Genomic DNA, 14,899 nt, shown 5'->3' on the forward strand with positions numbered 1-14,899 from the left:
CCGGGCGGGGCGGGGCCGCCTAAGGGGTGGGGGGAGCCGCCGGCAGGGGGCGCGCGCGCCGCCGGGCGGAGGTGGCGGCCATCTTGGATTTAAAGGGGCTGCGCCGCTGAGAGGGCGGGTGGTGTTGGGTGTGCGTCTCGCCCCGCCCCCGCCGGGACCGGGGCAGCGACCGGGACCGCCATCGAGGTGTCGCGCCGAGCAGGTGGGGCGGGAGGGGTTACGGGGCTCGGTTGCGGCCCGAGCGGGGGGAGAATGAGTGGGGCTCTGCGGCGCAGGCCTTCCCGGTCGGCGCCCCCACCCCACCGGCTGCGAGGCGCGGCGGGATCCCCGCGGGGAGCTGGGGAGGTCCCTGTGGCGAGCCTGGGACCGGCGGGGCTCGGGAACCGCAGCGCGTCCTGTTCGCCGGGACAGCGGGAGGAGCGAGGGCAGGGCTCGGGCTGGGGCCGCCCGAGTCCCGCGGGCCGCGGTAACGCCGCGAGTCGGCGGCGTGAAGGGCGCCGGCCTTGCGGACTTTGGAGCCGGGGAGGTGCAGCCCGCGGGACCGGCCCCCGCCGACACCGGGAGAGCCGCTGGCTCGGGAGCCCCGCTGGCTCGGGAGTCCCGCCGGCGTCCGCCCTGCTCGGGCAGCACCGGGTCCGCGGGCGCGGTGGTCCTGGCCCCGCCGCGGGCAGGGTCGGGTCGGCTGGCGGGGGCCAGGAGCCCCCGAGGGAGAAGCAGACTATGTATGTGACAACGGCGGGTCAGCACGAAGTCCTAGCCATGGCTATTTCCAGGGTGCTGCGGGCATAGACTGCGGGATTCACCGCTCTATAATTAGTCTGTGCCTTCACTGCCAGGAATGGCCTTCGCTGTAAGACAAATAACGTATGTAATGTATGTTTGCATTCCTGCTATGTAACTTGTGTGACTTTTAACTGTACCATTGCTGTGTGTACCCCATAGCAAGCCAGGTTTGCCCTTCAGAATTAGGGAAGGGAGAACAGCTTTAGAGAAGAAATATATGTTGTGAGATGAGGCAAGAGAGAACGTGTGTGTCAACATGGCTGGGCTGCCTCCTGGGACACCTGAAGCCCTTCCCCCTCGGGGGAATCGGTGGGAAGGGACAGGAACACCAGTGAAGCACTGGGACAGGCAGATGTAGGTAACTGGGGACAGCATGAGGCTCACAAAACATCGTAGGGAGCACCATGAGAGTTGTGTGTTACTGTGGATGGGGTGACTGTAGCAACTATCCAAGCTGGAGACTGTGTCATTGTCCCCTCTCTGTGTAAAGCATCTAGAGACTGAACAAGTGCTTCTCAGCACTGCCTGGCCTAGTCCACCCTGTGCAGTGTGTACACAGTAGGGCTCCAGCCATCCCACATCTCCTGTATCTGGCCATTGCTGTGGGGACAGCGATAGCAACCACACAACTGGATGGTTCTCTGCAGCTACACCAGCTCGGCTTTAGGGGCTGGGATGGGGTCAGCAGTGGGACGGAGGCGAGGGTGATACCAAACAGGATGTAAAACCTTTTGCCACAGGATGGAGGGTGGGATGGAAGAGGGCTTTGGCGATCTGAGTAGGAGCGCGATGCTGGTTAGATCTCCTTGAGCAGAGTTTGTCGGCATCTCGGGGGCTTGGCCCTGCTCCTTGGTGCTCCCGTCGATCCCTGAGGAGGGAGCCGTGGGCTTGGCGCGCGTGGCGCTTTCTGCGCTCCCAGGAGAGCGTCCGACCGTCCTGTTCCCGAAGCCTGTCCGCATCCCTCCCCTCCCCCTGCCGCAGTGTGGTTGGCTGCCGAGCGTCGGGTGCCTGCGCCGCTGCTCGCTCCGAGGGCAGCGCGGCAGAGGGAGCTGCGGAGTGCCGCGGCCATCGCTCCTTCGCCTCCTCCGGGAGAGCCGGCGCTGGACAAGCCGCTGCAGGCAGCCAGGTACCGCTCCTCTGCGGCACGGGGCGGGGGACATTCCCATCCGGTGACTGAGGCAGGCAGGGTGCCCAGGCACCCTGGAACAAAGGACCGCTTTGATGCGCAATGTCGGGCAGAGCTGATGAAAACTTTTTTTTTTCCTCGCAAAGCTTGCACTTAGCCAGGTGGCCACAAAATTTCTCTGTGGTGGTTCTGAGGCTTGAAGGGGTTTCTCTGGCTTACGTGTTCCAAGGATACGCAGCGGGCGTGACTCCTGCCAGACAAAGCCGGAGAAACGATGACGGAGGCAGGTCATACAGCGATGGCTCTCAAAGAGCCTTGTTTCCTCCCAAACCTTCCTTCCATCAATTAACTGCTTCCTAAGCTGTTCTGAAGCGGAGGTGCGCCCTACTAAAAGTAGTGGGCTGGGGGGGGGCAATCGCTGGTAAGCTTCTGGGAAGGAGAGGATGCGGGAGGTGGTATCTGAAGAAGAGCTGGGGGATGGTGTTGCAGTAGAACGCTCTGGCCAGGCAGCCGGAGAAATCTGCACAATGGTGGGAGACAGCAGCACGTTACCAGAAACCGCAGGCTTCCCTGTGTCTTGCACAGGGACATCTGGCACTCTGTTGCGGTTCCATGCTCCCTAGTGCCCTTGCTCTCCTCTCTGCCATACCACCTTGGAGATATGGAAAGCACCCGCCCCTGCCTCTTAGTGTGGGGAAAGGGTGGTGTTCAGCACACATAGGTCAAAGATCTAGCCAGCTCAGACACAGGGTAAATAAACATGGCTGCGCTTTGCTTTTAATTGGCAGAAGGAGCAGGAAGCATGTGTTCTTTCATCTGCTGTTTTGGAGGAATGTCCAGGTTGGAACAACAATATTAACCCCAAATTCCAAAATGGCTCTTGGGGCACAAAGGACACATGGCCAGATTCTGACCTTGGCAGAGTTTCTGGATAAAGGCTTAATTTGGTGGGAAAGAACCACATAGCTCCTCAGAGAGCTCCAGCTAGACAGGGGAGCCAGAGGTAGAACGGATCCTTTGCTTGTTATGCAGGTAGAGGTTTGTCTCTGTGAATTTGGCTGCCTTGTTATGGTTTACTGTGGCAATGGATTTGCCATATGCAGGATGGAAGAAGTCCTGTCAGAGATGGATTAGTGAAGAAAATGAGAGCAGTTCAAATGTTACAGAAACTGAAGTTTTTAAGGTGGTTTAAACAGGTTTTAAAATGGCTTTTACCTTTTTGCAGAGTCACTGATCTTCTTCCCAACATCCCCTGTGCTCCCACACAAGGTGTCCTGGGAAGGTGTCCTGAGATGTTTCCCATTGGCCTTTGTTAACCCCTTTCTATTGGCTGTTGACCCTTCACCTGATGGTTTTTTCTATGTGACCCTGAACTTGTGATTGGTCCCCTTTTGACCCTCCAGAAAGCCTTATAAACCCCTACCCCACAATAAACTTCCTCTTTCGTCCGTCCCTCCCTGGTGGTCCGTGTGCTCCTTGCGGGGTCGCAGGGCCACGTGCTGGGGCGGGGGGAAGGGCATTCACCTCGCAGGTAATGGGCTAGCAGCCTAAGGCCTGGAGGTCTCCCCCATTCCCACTAATCCGTCGGAGTTTACAAAACCTGTTTGCTTCTGGAAATAATAGTGCAGTCTTGCAGTCTGCAGTCGACTGGTGTTTGCGGCTGCCCCAGGTACACCATGGGAGAGAGTGTTCTGCACTCCAGAGCCCTTCGGGGCACACACAGTGGCTTCAGGGCTCTTGCTGGTCCCATTTGCATCCTGGCCTTCTCCTGTACTCCTCAGGCAAATCCAGTGCATAGCATTCACATTAGACAGATGCCTGCAGAGGCACTGGCTCCTGGGAATTATTCTGCCTGCTTTAATACCACTTCATGCTGTCAGGGCAAGGTAATGGCTCTCACTCTGTTTTTTATAGAGTGAGACTCCCAATCAGATTCTGAAACTAGGAAGAGATGCTTGTCCTGGCTTTATTCCAACTGCTTAGCTCTTGTCTCCACTAGCCTGGAAACACATTTTGATGGTGTTCTACTCTAGTCCCCGGCGCAGCAGATGCAGAATGGATTTGGTGAGCTGCTGCAGACATAAGCAAGAATTTAAAAACAAGGTCTTATCAGCTGATCTGGAGGTGCCAGCACAAGCTTGCTGGTGGGGGTGGTGAAGACTGCTGTTCTCATTCCAATGGCCTGCTGGAAGGTGCATGTTAACCCAGCCAGCTGGTGTTGTAAGCAGTATGAAGTGTAATACAGAGCAAGGTGGTTTTCTGCTAACAGGTTGGTGCTGTTTATTTGTTTGTTTTTGCTATGGATGGTTGTTTTGCTGGGGTTTTTTAACTCTTATTGCTTCCAATATCTGTATTCTCTAGTAGTAATCAATAAAGGGAGTAAGACCTTCATGGTCTTGAAAGAAATGAGTGATCTGATACAAAGCCAAACAGACCACTTGCTCTGTCTTCCTCAGAGTACGTATGCATATTGGAATTGGATCATGCTTTGATAACACAAAAATTGCTTGCTCTTGTCAATCAGAACAAACCCTAGTACCTTTTGTCTTGTTGTTTCCAGCTGAAGACTGGAAAGAGGGAGTGGGATGGGAAGCTCCTATGTTTTTTCTGTAGTGGTTTGAACTTGACTCACTGTGGCCAAGTCCTTTTAAAGCCACTTTAGCACCACGTTGCCCTAGGTTTCAGGAGGGTTATGTGAAGGTGTGTTTTCTGTTAGAGACGGTAGGTGGTAGGGAACTGAAGCTTCTGGGACAGAGAGGAGCATTTGGTGTTGAAGGGAAAGAGCATCAAGGGAGCCTCCTACCTCCTTGCAGAACCCTTCTACTTGAGCTGCAAATCTAGTCCTTAGTCCTAGTCCTCTGGGCCTCTTGCAGGCTGCTGGTTAGCACAGACATTCCCAACGCAAGCCTTACAGTATCTAGAAAAAAAACCCTCACAGTCAGCTAGTGCTGGCATGTGTCAGCTGCTGCTAAAAGAAGCAATCCTAGCCTTGATCCCTGTCCAGGGGATAGGGAGGGCTATGCTGTTTCCAATAGCACAGTCAACTTGTACTGAGTTACACCACTCTAAGGATTGTGGAAGCTGCTTGGGTGAAGCCTTTCTGGTCTTGGAGATTGGCTTCAAAACTATGTGCAGAGGGTGCCTAGATGCCAAAGAGAGTCCTGGTTTTGGGACACAGGAGAATGTGAGCGAGAGAGCTTGTTGCCTCCACTGCCTGCTCTGTTACTTGAGGTAGATTGCATTGCTTCTCTTGCTTTGGAGAAGAACCCCTGTGGGACCCTGCTGAAAGGAGGCATGCACTGCATTCCCTCTCTCTAGGCCTTGGATCAGTTTCTAGTGCTGTGCCTTGTTCCTTTGTCCTGAAAAGGTGTTCAGCAAAGGCAAATGCATTGAGTTTATCTAAGGAATTCAGGAATTTATTGGAAAATGTGTTGGGAAAGAACTTTGGGTGGCAGATGAAGCTCTAGGTGCCCCCTTTTTTGGCAGTAGGGTAGAAACTTCTGAGCCAGAAACAAATGATGACAGAGAATGTCATGCACGTTGGAGTTTGTAATATCTGAAAGACTTTGGGATTGCAGCTCAGAGATTTGTTGGATATGAACTCCCAGGGTACTGACCCATCACTGATCTTCTCTTTGCGTGTTCTTAGTGGCTCTAGGGGAGCATACAGGCATTTCTGGCAGTGGTAGCGAGCATCACAGAGCACTGTTGCTGCTCTGTGCCTCACATGAACCTCAGCATTTCTTGTTTTACCCATATTAGAGAGCTCTGGAAGTGCCGACTGTTGGATGTACAGCTCAGCAGCACCAGTTTGTCATCCCTTTTCTGTCGGTCTGTTACAGGTGGCCTAGGGTGGTGACCCTGAGCACAGTGGTTCTTGTAGCAGTGGTGTGGCAGTGTGCAAGTTTCCTGGCAGTGTTAATGTGTCCTGGCTGTTCACTGGAAATCTCAGAGGCTCTGTGCAGCTGACTGTAATCTCCTACAGCCTCTGTTTGCTTTCTGACACTATGGTATCAAAATAAGGAGAAAGCTTGTGCTTATGACATGGCCTCTGTGATGGTTGCAACTTTGGCACTTTGATTGCTTTTTACTGCTTTTATTTTATTTTTCAGCATCCAAAGTATTAGGTCATGGTTTTGTTGCAGTGTTGAAGACTCAGCTGTCTTATTTGAGAGCTCACTTCTAGCTTCGTTGGAGGTCAACCAGTCTTTCCAGAAACCCTTTGTTGTTCAGCAGTAATGAGCTGGCAGAGGTCCAACAGCAAAAAAAACCAAAACACCCTACGTGCCACCCCTCCCTGCTTTTGTCAAGTTGTTTTTCTTCCCAAATGTATAACCTTGCTGTTTTACCAGGTAGCATAAGGGTGTCTCACAGCATGAGACTGGGATAATTATGGTGAAGTAAGACTAAGCCCTCTGTTCCTATTTCTAAATGCTACTGTTGCTATGTGTCTCCCCAATGGTCACTCATTCTTGCTATGGGTCAGACTTACTCTTCCACAGGAAACTTTTTCCACAACCCAGCTGTTTTCCTGCAACTACCTTATCCTTAGATCACCTTCTTCTGCAGAAGAATTTACTGCTAAAAATCTGTGCCCACTTCTATACAGAAAGTGCTGGCAGACCTTCTGCAATTTGAAGGAAGCTGCAGTTATTGTCTTGACACTATTGCTTGTTCAAGTTGGGACGGTACCCTGCATTTCACTTAGGTCCAGGAACATGCAGAGAGGCAGTGAACTGAATTCGTTGAGGTGTGCATAGACCTGAATCTCTGTCCTGTTGTATTTGACTTCTGATTTCCCTGGTGCTTTTTTTTCCACTCTCCATAGTCTTTTAGCATTAGGCATCATAACCCGAGCTTCAAGATTCATTTGGACCCATTTAATCTGACATCCTTGTAGCTGTTGTGGGTTGAAGATAAAAGCAGTGAAGCTTCCAGCTCTTTCCTCTTAAAGCTCTTGCATGTGGGAGCAGTTTTCAGAGGCAGAAAAATGAGCTCCTGAAATTGCATCAGCAGTTTCAGTGATTTCCCGATTATGCACTTGAATACAGGAGGAAGGTTTGTGCCAGGCAGGATGTGCTTGCTGGTGGATTCCTGGCTGATTGCTGCAGTTGCCACAAAGCTCAGTGCACGCATGTTCCTTCCCTGTCTTCCAGCAGCGCTCCTGCAAGTGGGAGCAGAAGAGGGGAGATGAGGTGGGTGTTGTCGGAAAGCCAGGCTATTCTAGCTGCTCATGGTAAATGGGGAAGACATGCCAACTAGAGTGGAAACGTGCGGGTGGAGACTTGGGCTGTGACACCTGCAGAGCCATGAGGAATGCAGAAGAATAAGCTGGGAACTGGGCAGTCCATCTCTCAAGGAGTTACTTGGAGAAGCATTCTTTCTTCCTATTCCAGTTTAACCTCACCCGGCAAAAGGCAAATGATGATGTCTCCCCTCCTCTCTTCAGGAACCTCTGAGTGTTTTGTGCCTGGATAAAGGACACTGAATGCTGAATGCAAAGGAGTAGGAAGACCGTGTATACAGCAGCCTCAGCCTGCCTGACCTTGACATTGATGCCACAGAGCATGTTTCCTCCTTGGAGGGCTGAGCACCGAGTGTAGACCTGTCAGCACTGGGGAGAACTAGAAATAAGGCTCTGTGGGGGAAAATTGTTGCTTTGGAAGGATAAGTCAGCTCCCACTAGTGTTTGTTGGTTTTCTTTGCTGTGCAAGAGGTAGCAGCATTCGAGTGACTTCTCTGCAGTCTCCCATTTGGTTTCTTGTTGAGCAACTGTGTGTTGTTCTTAGGTCTGTCCAGTCTGAACAATCCCCTGTCAGCCATTGAACACTGGAAACATTTTGGTGTCGAGCAGAGCTGTGTTTCTAGGATGTCATTCTAGGGGAGAGAGGCCAAGGTTGTGTACAGATGTTTGCACAGCCAGTGAGAGAAGAGCCTGTATTGGTATGTCTTGAAGGATCTGAGGATGTAGTTGCAGGGTAGGGTGAGTCTGATGTGCTGTGGGTCAGGATGTCTTAACTATTTTCGCTTCTCAGTCTGAAATTTTTACAGTTTCAAAAAACAAGTTGATCATAGGGACTACGAAATGCTTGAATGTTTTCTGCTGGAAGGGCTGAAGAAAGAATGTTGCTATTGTAGAGGCACTGGTGGTTTAACACACAGCAATTTCACAGTTAGGGAATGGTTCTGTGTACAGTAGAACTATTGAGGCTGATTTTCTGTGGATTTGTGTCTTGTCTGACTGTTACTTAGCAAGGTGCAAGCTCTGGTGGCTTTTTATCCTGTAACATGTTCCTCTACCCAATGCATATGTATTGTACTTTTTAAAGATGGCAGCAAGATCTCAATATGGACATAAGTGGTGCTGCCATGAAAACTCAGCATTTCACAGCTGACCCAGTACCCAGAGGGACTGCCTAGCTGTGTCAGCTTTAGAGCAGAGTTCTAGTTTTGTGGTATGTTGGGTAGGAGGCCATTCCTGGGTATATTCTTGCGTCCCAAGCATTGCCTATGCTCCGCTGAACTCCTACTTCCCTGTTTCTAAGTCTGGGGCTGTGTTTCCTTATGAGTTGAAACTAGTGATGGAGCCATTTAGCCCTTTAGCAGAACCCTTGGGTTCTGTGAAAGCAAGTAAGTGCCTGCTGAGCCTTCCTGGGAAGCTGTCTGGACCTATTTCAGAGCAGGACAACAGTGCTTGGCCAGATGAGGCAGCACTAGTGTCCTTTGGGCTGCCAGCCTCTTTCTTTCAGGCTGGGAATTGTTGCACATTTCTTCCTGAGTTGTGCTTACCTGCAGAAGCCTTAGGAAAGGCTTCCTTTATCGCTTTAGCAGTTGATCATGCTCCAGATGTGTTATAAAGGTGGGAAAAAGAATAGCCAGGGTAATTGTCAACTGGTCTGCTTAACTGCTGGTTTTTGGAAGATCAGTTCGGAAGAGAGTGGCAGCCAAATCTCAACAGACCTATTTTTCCTTTCAAAACAGTAGTCTGTGCCCTCCATCTTAACCATAATGAGGTTTTTCATGCTATCCTTATCATATGGTCTTCTCTAAAGCAAACTGCCATAAATTGTGGTACAGATGAGACCATTTTGATGTAAAGTGCCCAATGCACAGGGTTAACTGCATATGAAGCATGGCAGATACCCAAAAGTGGAGGATACAGTGAAGTCTGACTCACGGTTGCTGCTGATGCTGGATCATGAAGTAAATGTGATGTCAGCATTGTGAGTGGGGTAGATGGGGGAGCACAACTCAGTTTTTGTTCAGAGATGTGAACAGGAATGCAGTCTTCAAAAGATATGAAGTGCTTCTGCCCTGCTGAGGTTCAGTAAGGTCTCCAATGTGTGTTGAGGGTTTTCTCACCTTTCTGAGGGATGGATTTGTATCACTGAAACAGAAACCAAAGAAGAGTTGAGAGGAGAGTTCAGGCCTATAAAATAACTCAAGAAAGAGTGAGGATAAAGAGGAGGAAATTAGTGGATATGATGAGATGTGCTACTTGAAACAACTGTCCCAGTGTTGGTCGTCATCTTTACTTTCAGTGCTGCAATGAGGAAGAAACTGGGCCCCTCAATTGCTCAGGGTCGATTCCCTAGTGGCTCCCTGGTAGCTGGACTGTGGGATCGCCCTGAGCCTTCCTGGGCAGACTGCACAGGTGAGGAGAAAAGGAGCCCTGCCAGGAGCTCTGCTCTCTCTGTTCTTGTACCTGAGGCAGGATTTCTGTTCTCTCAGTAAACTAGGCATAAGGCAGCTGCCCAACAAAGAGCTCAAACCATGCAGAGGTGTCTTCTACAGAAGGGCAAGGGCAGATCCATTGGCAGCAATTCTCTCACCACCTCCTGCATAGCTCCTGGGCAGTTTTCCAGCTTCTTGGCAGCAGGGCCCTGGGCACTCAGGTTGCAGAGCCCTCTGCCAGCTCCAGATGGCAAGGAGGTGCTGGTGGGCAGGTGCTGCCTGTGCAGGGCATCACAGGAGGCTTGTTTTGGAGTGACCCATAGCGAGGTGGCTTTATTACTGAGTAATGCGAGGAGGCTGCTGGGGTGGCCCAGCTGGAGGGGGAGGCTGGGACCGGGTTAGATGACTGACTCATGGAGCAGTCAGGGTACTGTCAACCAGCTATAAGGGGTCTTGCCTGTCTCTTGTGCCTTGCACTCTTTGGCCTGTTGTGTTTCCCTAGCTCCTGGACTTTCTATGAAGGGATCTTGCAGCCACACTAACCTTGTGGGTTGTAGCGGTTGGTGTCCCTGTGCCAAGGCAGTAGCTTGGTATTCTCTCATTGTATATCTAGGGGGAGGACAGGGAAGGAGTACAGAGTCCTTATGCCATCCTGAGGAGTCCTTGGGCTGGCAGCAGGGCGCATGAAGATGGAAAAGCTCTTAGTGTTTCAAGCTGACGCCCACACAAGGGTTATGCTAGTGTGACTGTAGCAGTCGGTGTATGTAAGCTTCCCCACGCTGAGTCAGTCCTGCTGGCGGTGTTGTGTCCCTTGTTACCACAATGGCCGTTCTGTGCCAGGGCCATGATCGTCAGGATATGCTCTTCTGGTCAGGCAATATTTTGGCACAGTAATGCCACTGCTGTGGCATTACTGTCTATGAGATGTTCTTCCAGGAGATTTTCCATGAGGAAGCAGAAAGCTTTGAGCTGGCATCCTTCCACTTTCTGTTCCCTTTCTTCTGCAGTCAGAAGAGGTGTTGAGCTCTGACAGCCTCTCTGCATCAGTGGTCTGTGGGCAGGAGATGTACGGATTGCAACCACAAATCTCTGCTCTTAAATGGAAGCTAAATTAGCTTTCCTCCTGCTGGGCGTGTGGGAGGTCAGCACTGATTCTAGCCTTTTTGTCTCCTGTCCACGTGTGCCACCTGCACTGGTTGCCAGCATGCCAGGCCACAAAAGCAGAGGCGTATGCTATGAGAGCTGCCTGCTGCCAAAGGGAGAGGGTAAGATAAAGGGCTTAGAGTAGGCAACCACTTAAACTCTATCTCTGACTGCTTAAAGGAGGTTATGATACCTGTGTCTGGTTGTGGTGCTCTGAAATAGCACTGAGGCACTCAGGTTTTGTTGTGGTCTCTGCAGGGCTGCAGGAGTAGGACTATGTCCACCATGGTGTACCCAAGGGAGGAGAAACTGGACAAACTGAGCCAAGAGGAGATCATTTCCAACACCAAGCTGGTGATGCAAGGGCTGGAAGCACTCAAGAATGAACACAACTCCATCTTGCACAGCTTGCTGGAGACCATTAAGTGCCTGAAGAAAGATGAAGAAGCCAATCTCGTGCATGAGAAATCCAACCTGCTCCGCAAATCAGTGGAGATGATTGAACTAGGGCTTGGAGAAGCTCAGGTGAGGTGGTGGGGGATCCCCTGTGTGTTACCCAGGACTGATGGGGGAAGGTAGGCATGTGGCCATTTCCCATAAGCTGCAGGGACAGGAGGGGGCTAAGTGTGGAAGGCCAGCATGACCTTGGGGTGTACCCTAAGCATGCATGAGGGAGACACAGTACTGTGGTTGTTACTGACTGAGACTCTTAACCAGGTGATGATGGCGCTGTCCAACCATCTGAATGCTGTGGAGTCAGAGAAGCAGAAGCTGCGTGCTCAGGTGCGGAGACTGTGCCAGGAGAATCAGTGGCTGCGTGATGAGCTTGCCAACACCCAGCAGAAGCTGCAGCGTAGTGAACAAACTGTGGCTCAGCTGGAGGAGGAGAAGAAACACCTTGAGTTCATGAATCAGCTGAAGAAGTATGATGAGGATGTCTCACCTTCGGTATGCCCGAGTCCTTTTGAACAGCTGCTTTTTGTCGGTCTGGGAGGTTGGACCAGCAGTACTGCCTGGGTGTAATCTAGGCATTGCCTTGGATTTTGTCCCTTCCCGGCTACCATGCACAGCAATGCCTGTAACTAAAGGGGGCCTGCATGGGGCAGTGTCTCCGGAAGAATGTGGAGTAGCATGGATGCTGGTACTGGGGAAATCAGTCTTTTATCCATTTTGTTTTGGGGGGAATATGGTGGCAGAGACAACAGGGGAAGTTGAGTGTATTGGTGGGCCGCAGAAAGGTGGAGAGTTTGGCAACTGACTTAGCCCAGGCTGCTGTTGTCTCCTCTGAGAAGCAACAGTATTGTGATTCTCATCCTCTCAGGAGGAGAAGGAGGGTGACTCCACCAAGGACTCCCTGGATGATCTGTTCCCAAATGAGGAGGAGGAGCATGGTCCCGGATGTAAGTGTTTGCTCATGCATGGTTGCTGCCTGTCTCTGTTCAAGCTTGCTGTGCCAACTGTGCCATGTTTATTTCTCTGTGCCCATAGTGCCCCACCAGCACAGCAGTGCCGTGGCAGCTGCCCAGCAGGGAGGTTATGAGATTCCTGCACGCTTGCGCACCCTCCACAACCTTGTTATCCAGTATGCGTCACAGGGGCGCTATGAGGTGGCTGTGCCGCTCTGCAAGCAGGCGCTGGAGGATCTGGAGAAGACATCAGGCCACGATCACCCTGATGTGGCTACCATGCTCAACATTCTAGCATTAGTGTACAGGTGAGCATGGTGGGGAGGGCAAGACTGGGCCAAGACAGGCTTCTGCATCTCCTGTTCACCTTTACGGCACATCCTGGTGACAGGGAGCTCCCCCAGCTTCCACTGATTTCCCTTTCAAAAAGGTTTTGGCATAGGTGAGGTATTTGGTTTGCCAGACTCCCAGATATAGTTAGGGACTGGCTAAAGTAGGGAGGAGTGGAGAAATGGAAGGGCTGTGAGGGCTGGATCTGTGTGGAAGGAGGACTATTTTTCGTAGCTCTGCCTGCTATGGGCTGTGTTGTCCAAATCCCAAGTAACTGGTTGGCTTTGCACTGCAGGGATCAGAATAAATACAAAGAGGCAGCACACCTTTTGAATGATGCTCTTTCCATCCGTGAGAAGACTCTAGGCAAAGACCACCCAGCGGTGAGTGTCTCCCTCCTCTTTCAGTCCCTTCCTTCACCTTTGGGTGCTGCTGGGGCACTGTTCTGGCAGTGTTTTACTGCTTCAATATTTCCTGCTGTCTGGTTTGGTATGGCCTGTCAGGAGTTGTCTTCTCTTGGATCCTGCCATATAGGCAGGGAAGCCTTCTGTCTCTGGACCTTCTTATCTTTAGAAGCAGCAGTTCTGCAGCATAGAGGAAATGGGACAGTCACTGTTACTGCTGCTTGCATCCCTTGTTTGGTCTGGAATTTGCTTTGTTTCACGGAGAAGCTTATGTCTCTGTAGGTGGCAGCAACTTTGAACAATCTGGCTGTTCTCTATGGCAAGAGAGGGAAGTACAAAGAAGCAGAGCCACTGTGTAAGCGAGCCCTGGAGATCCGTGAGAAGGTACTAGTCTCCCACACTTTCTCCTTTCAGCTCTCTCTTAGGCCTTTCTCCCATTACCTCAATGCACATGGAAGATTCAGGCCTACCTAGTCTCTTTAGCTGCTGATTCTGCCACCACCTTTCCTGTCTCTCCAGTGTTTGCAGCCTTAGAGAGGCCTGCCAGGAGGTGAAAGCTGGAATTTCTCCTTTTTACCTCCCTAGTCCTTAGCTTTTGTCTGACATAGGCGTGTGCTGGAGGGACAAGCATCTACTAATTCCAGGAGTCCACTGCAGTCTTTGTGGCTTCTTTTCTTTTGTTCACCCAGGTTCTAGGCAAAGACCATCCTGATGTGGCCAAGCAGCTGAACAACCTGGCCCTGTTGTGCCAGAACCAGGGCAAGTATGATGAGGTGGAGTACTATTACTGCCGGGCCCTGGAGATCTATGAGAGCTGCCTGGGTCCTGATGACCCCAATGTGGCCAAGACCAAGAACAACCTGGTAAGACCCTGGGGAGACACTGTGTGTGGTTAGGGAGGGGTGCCATGGGAAAGATGAGCATTGCCTGGTGCTTAGAAGATGCAGAGAAATAGATTAACTCTGCCCCCTCTTGCAGCTGTGTTTCCCAGTGGGGCTGGAGCTGTTTTGTTTTGGTTGCAGGCTTCCTGTTACCTGAAGCAAGGAAAATACAAAGATGCAGAGGTGCTGTATAAGGAGATCCTTACCCGTGCTCACGTGAAGGAATTTGGCTCTGTGGATGGTTTGTACAGCAGAAGCCACTGGGGCTGGGGAAGGGTCTCCTGGCTCTCAGCCTAAACTCAGCTGGTTCTGGTGTTGCCCTGAAAGAGGGATGGGATGACTTGCAGGGTCCCTGCTTTGGGCAGCCCTTGAAATGTTGCCATTCTAGTTATGGCAGTAGTGTTAAGCTGTTCCTCCTCTTCTCTCAGAAGTCTCAACCCAGTCTTTACTGGGTTGGAAATACTTGTGGTTAAAAGGGGGAATAACAAATGGCGCGGTCATTCCCAGACTTAGGCTGAAGTTTCTCTTGTGCACCTGGCACATGTACTTCCCCATGAGAGGACTTGTTCTTTCCTTCCCCTGTCCTGCCCTTGCAATGTTGGTTTCCTTTCTTGGGGCTCTGGCTGAGGGACCAGAAGTATCTGGAAACCTTGTAATTTCATTCTGAGGAGCTACTGGCTCTGGGGACAGAATGCTGGGTTGTGCAGGAGGCAGAGCAACAGGATGAGGTACTGAGTGGACCTGTTCTGCATTCTTCCCCACACAGATGAACACAAGCCAATCTGGATGCATGCAGAGGAGAGAGAGGAGATGAGCAAGGTGAGTGATTGCAGGAGGTTTAATCCTCTCTTATGACAGCCACATGCTCCTTCCTGGAGGAGCTGCAGTCTAAAGAGCTGCCATGGCCAGGAGGTGTCTGGAGAGAGGAGATGCAGCATGGCTGCTCCCTGGGACAACAAGAAGGGAAGGCCCATCAGAGAGCATGAGGCTTTTCCTAGGACTGTTGAGCTTCTCAGCCATGGCTGCATGCTATCTCTTTTTGCTTTAGTGATTCCTCTTGGGCATGCAGATGATAGACGATGGTAGACGGCAGAGGGCTGTGCTGCAACACCTTGGCACTCTGTTCCAAAGAGCTACCAGTACTCAGAGCAT

General features: G+C 51.3%; 1 protein-coding gene across 6 annotated transcripts in view; it reads left to right on the forward strand.

The window, feature by feature from the left end:
* The first annotated feature begins 91 nt into the window (after window positions 1–91).
* KLC4 (kinesin light chain 4) overlaps window positions 92–14,899 on the forward strand; it is a 26,238-nt gene continuing 11,430 nt past the window's right edge. The window contains exons 1-10 of one of the 6 annotated variants that reach the window (XM_027664559.1): window positions 92–114; window positions 10,985–11,251; window positions 11,444–11,674; window positions 12,048–12,126; window positions 12,215–12,440; window positions 12,758–12,845; window positions 13,149–13,250; window positions 13,556–13,729; window positions 13,889–13,988; window positions 14,514–14,566. In XM_027664559.1, the coding sequence (XP_027520360.1) occupies window positions 11,003–11,251; window positions 11,444–11,674; window positions 12,048–12,126; window positions 12,215–12,440; window positions 12,758–12,845; window positions 13,149–13,250; window positions 13,556–13,729; window positions 13,889–13,988; window positions 14,514–14,566 (1,302 nt within the window). In that variant the 5' untranslated portion in view covers window positions 92–114; window positions 10,985–11,002. Of the gene's footprint in view, window positions 203–1,797; window positions 1,910–10,766; window positions 10,849–10,984; window positions 11,252–11,443; window positions 11,675–12,047; window positions 12,127–12,214; window positions 12,441–12,757; window positions 12,846–13,148; window positions 13,251–13,555; window positions 13,730–13,888; window positions 13,989–14,513; window positions 14,567–14,899 lie in introns of those variants that run through there. The other 5 variants (XM_027664557.1, XM_027664558.1, XM_027664556.1 and 2 more) reach the window with 5 other exon arrangements.

Source organism: Corapipo altera, unplaced genomic scaffold (genome assembly GCF_003945725.1).
Source record: "Corapipo altera isolate COAL_440 unplaced genomic scaffold, ASM394572v1 76, whole genome shotgun sequence".
NCBI classification, from domain to species: Eukaryota; Metazoa; Chordata; class Aves; order Passeriformes; family Pipridae; genus Corapipo; species Corapipo altera.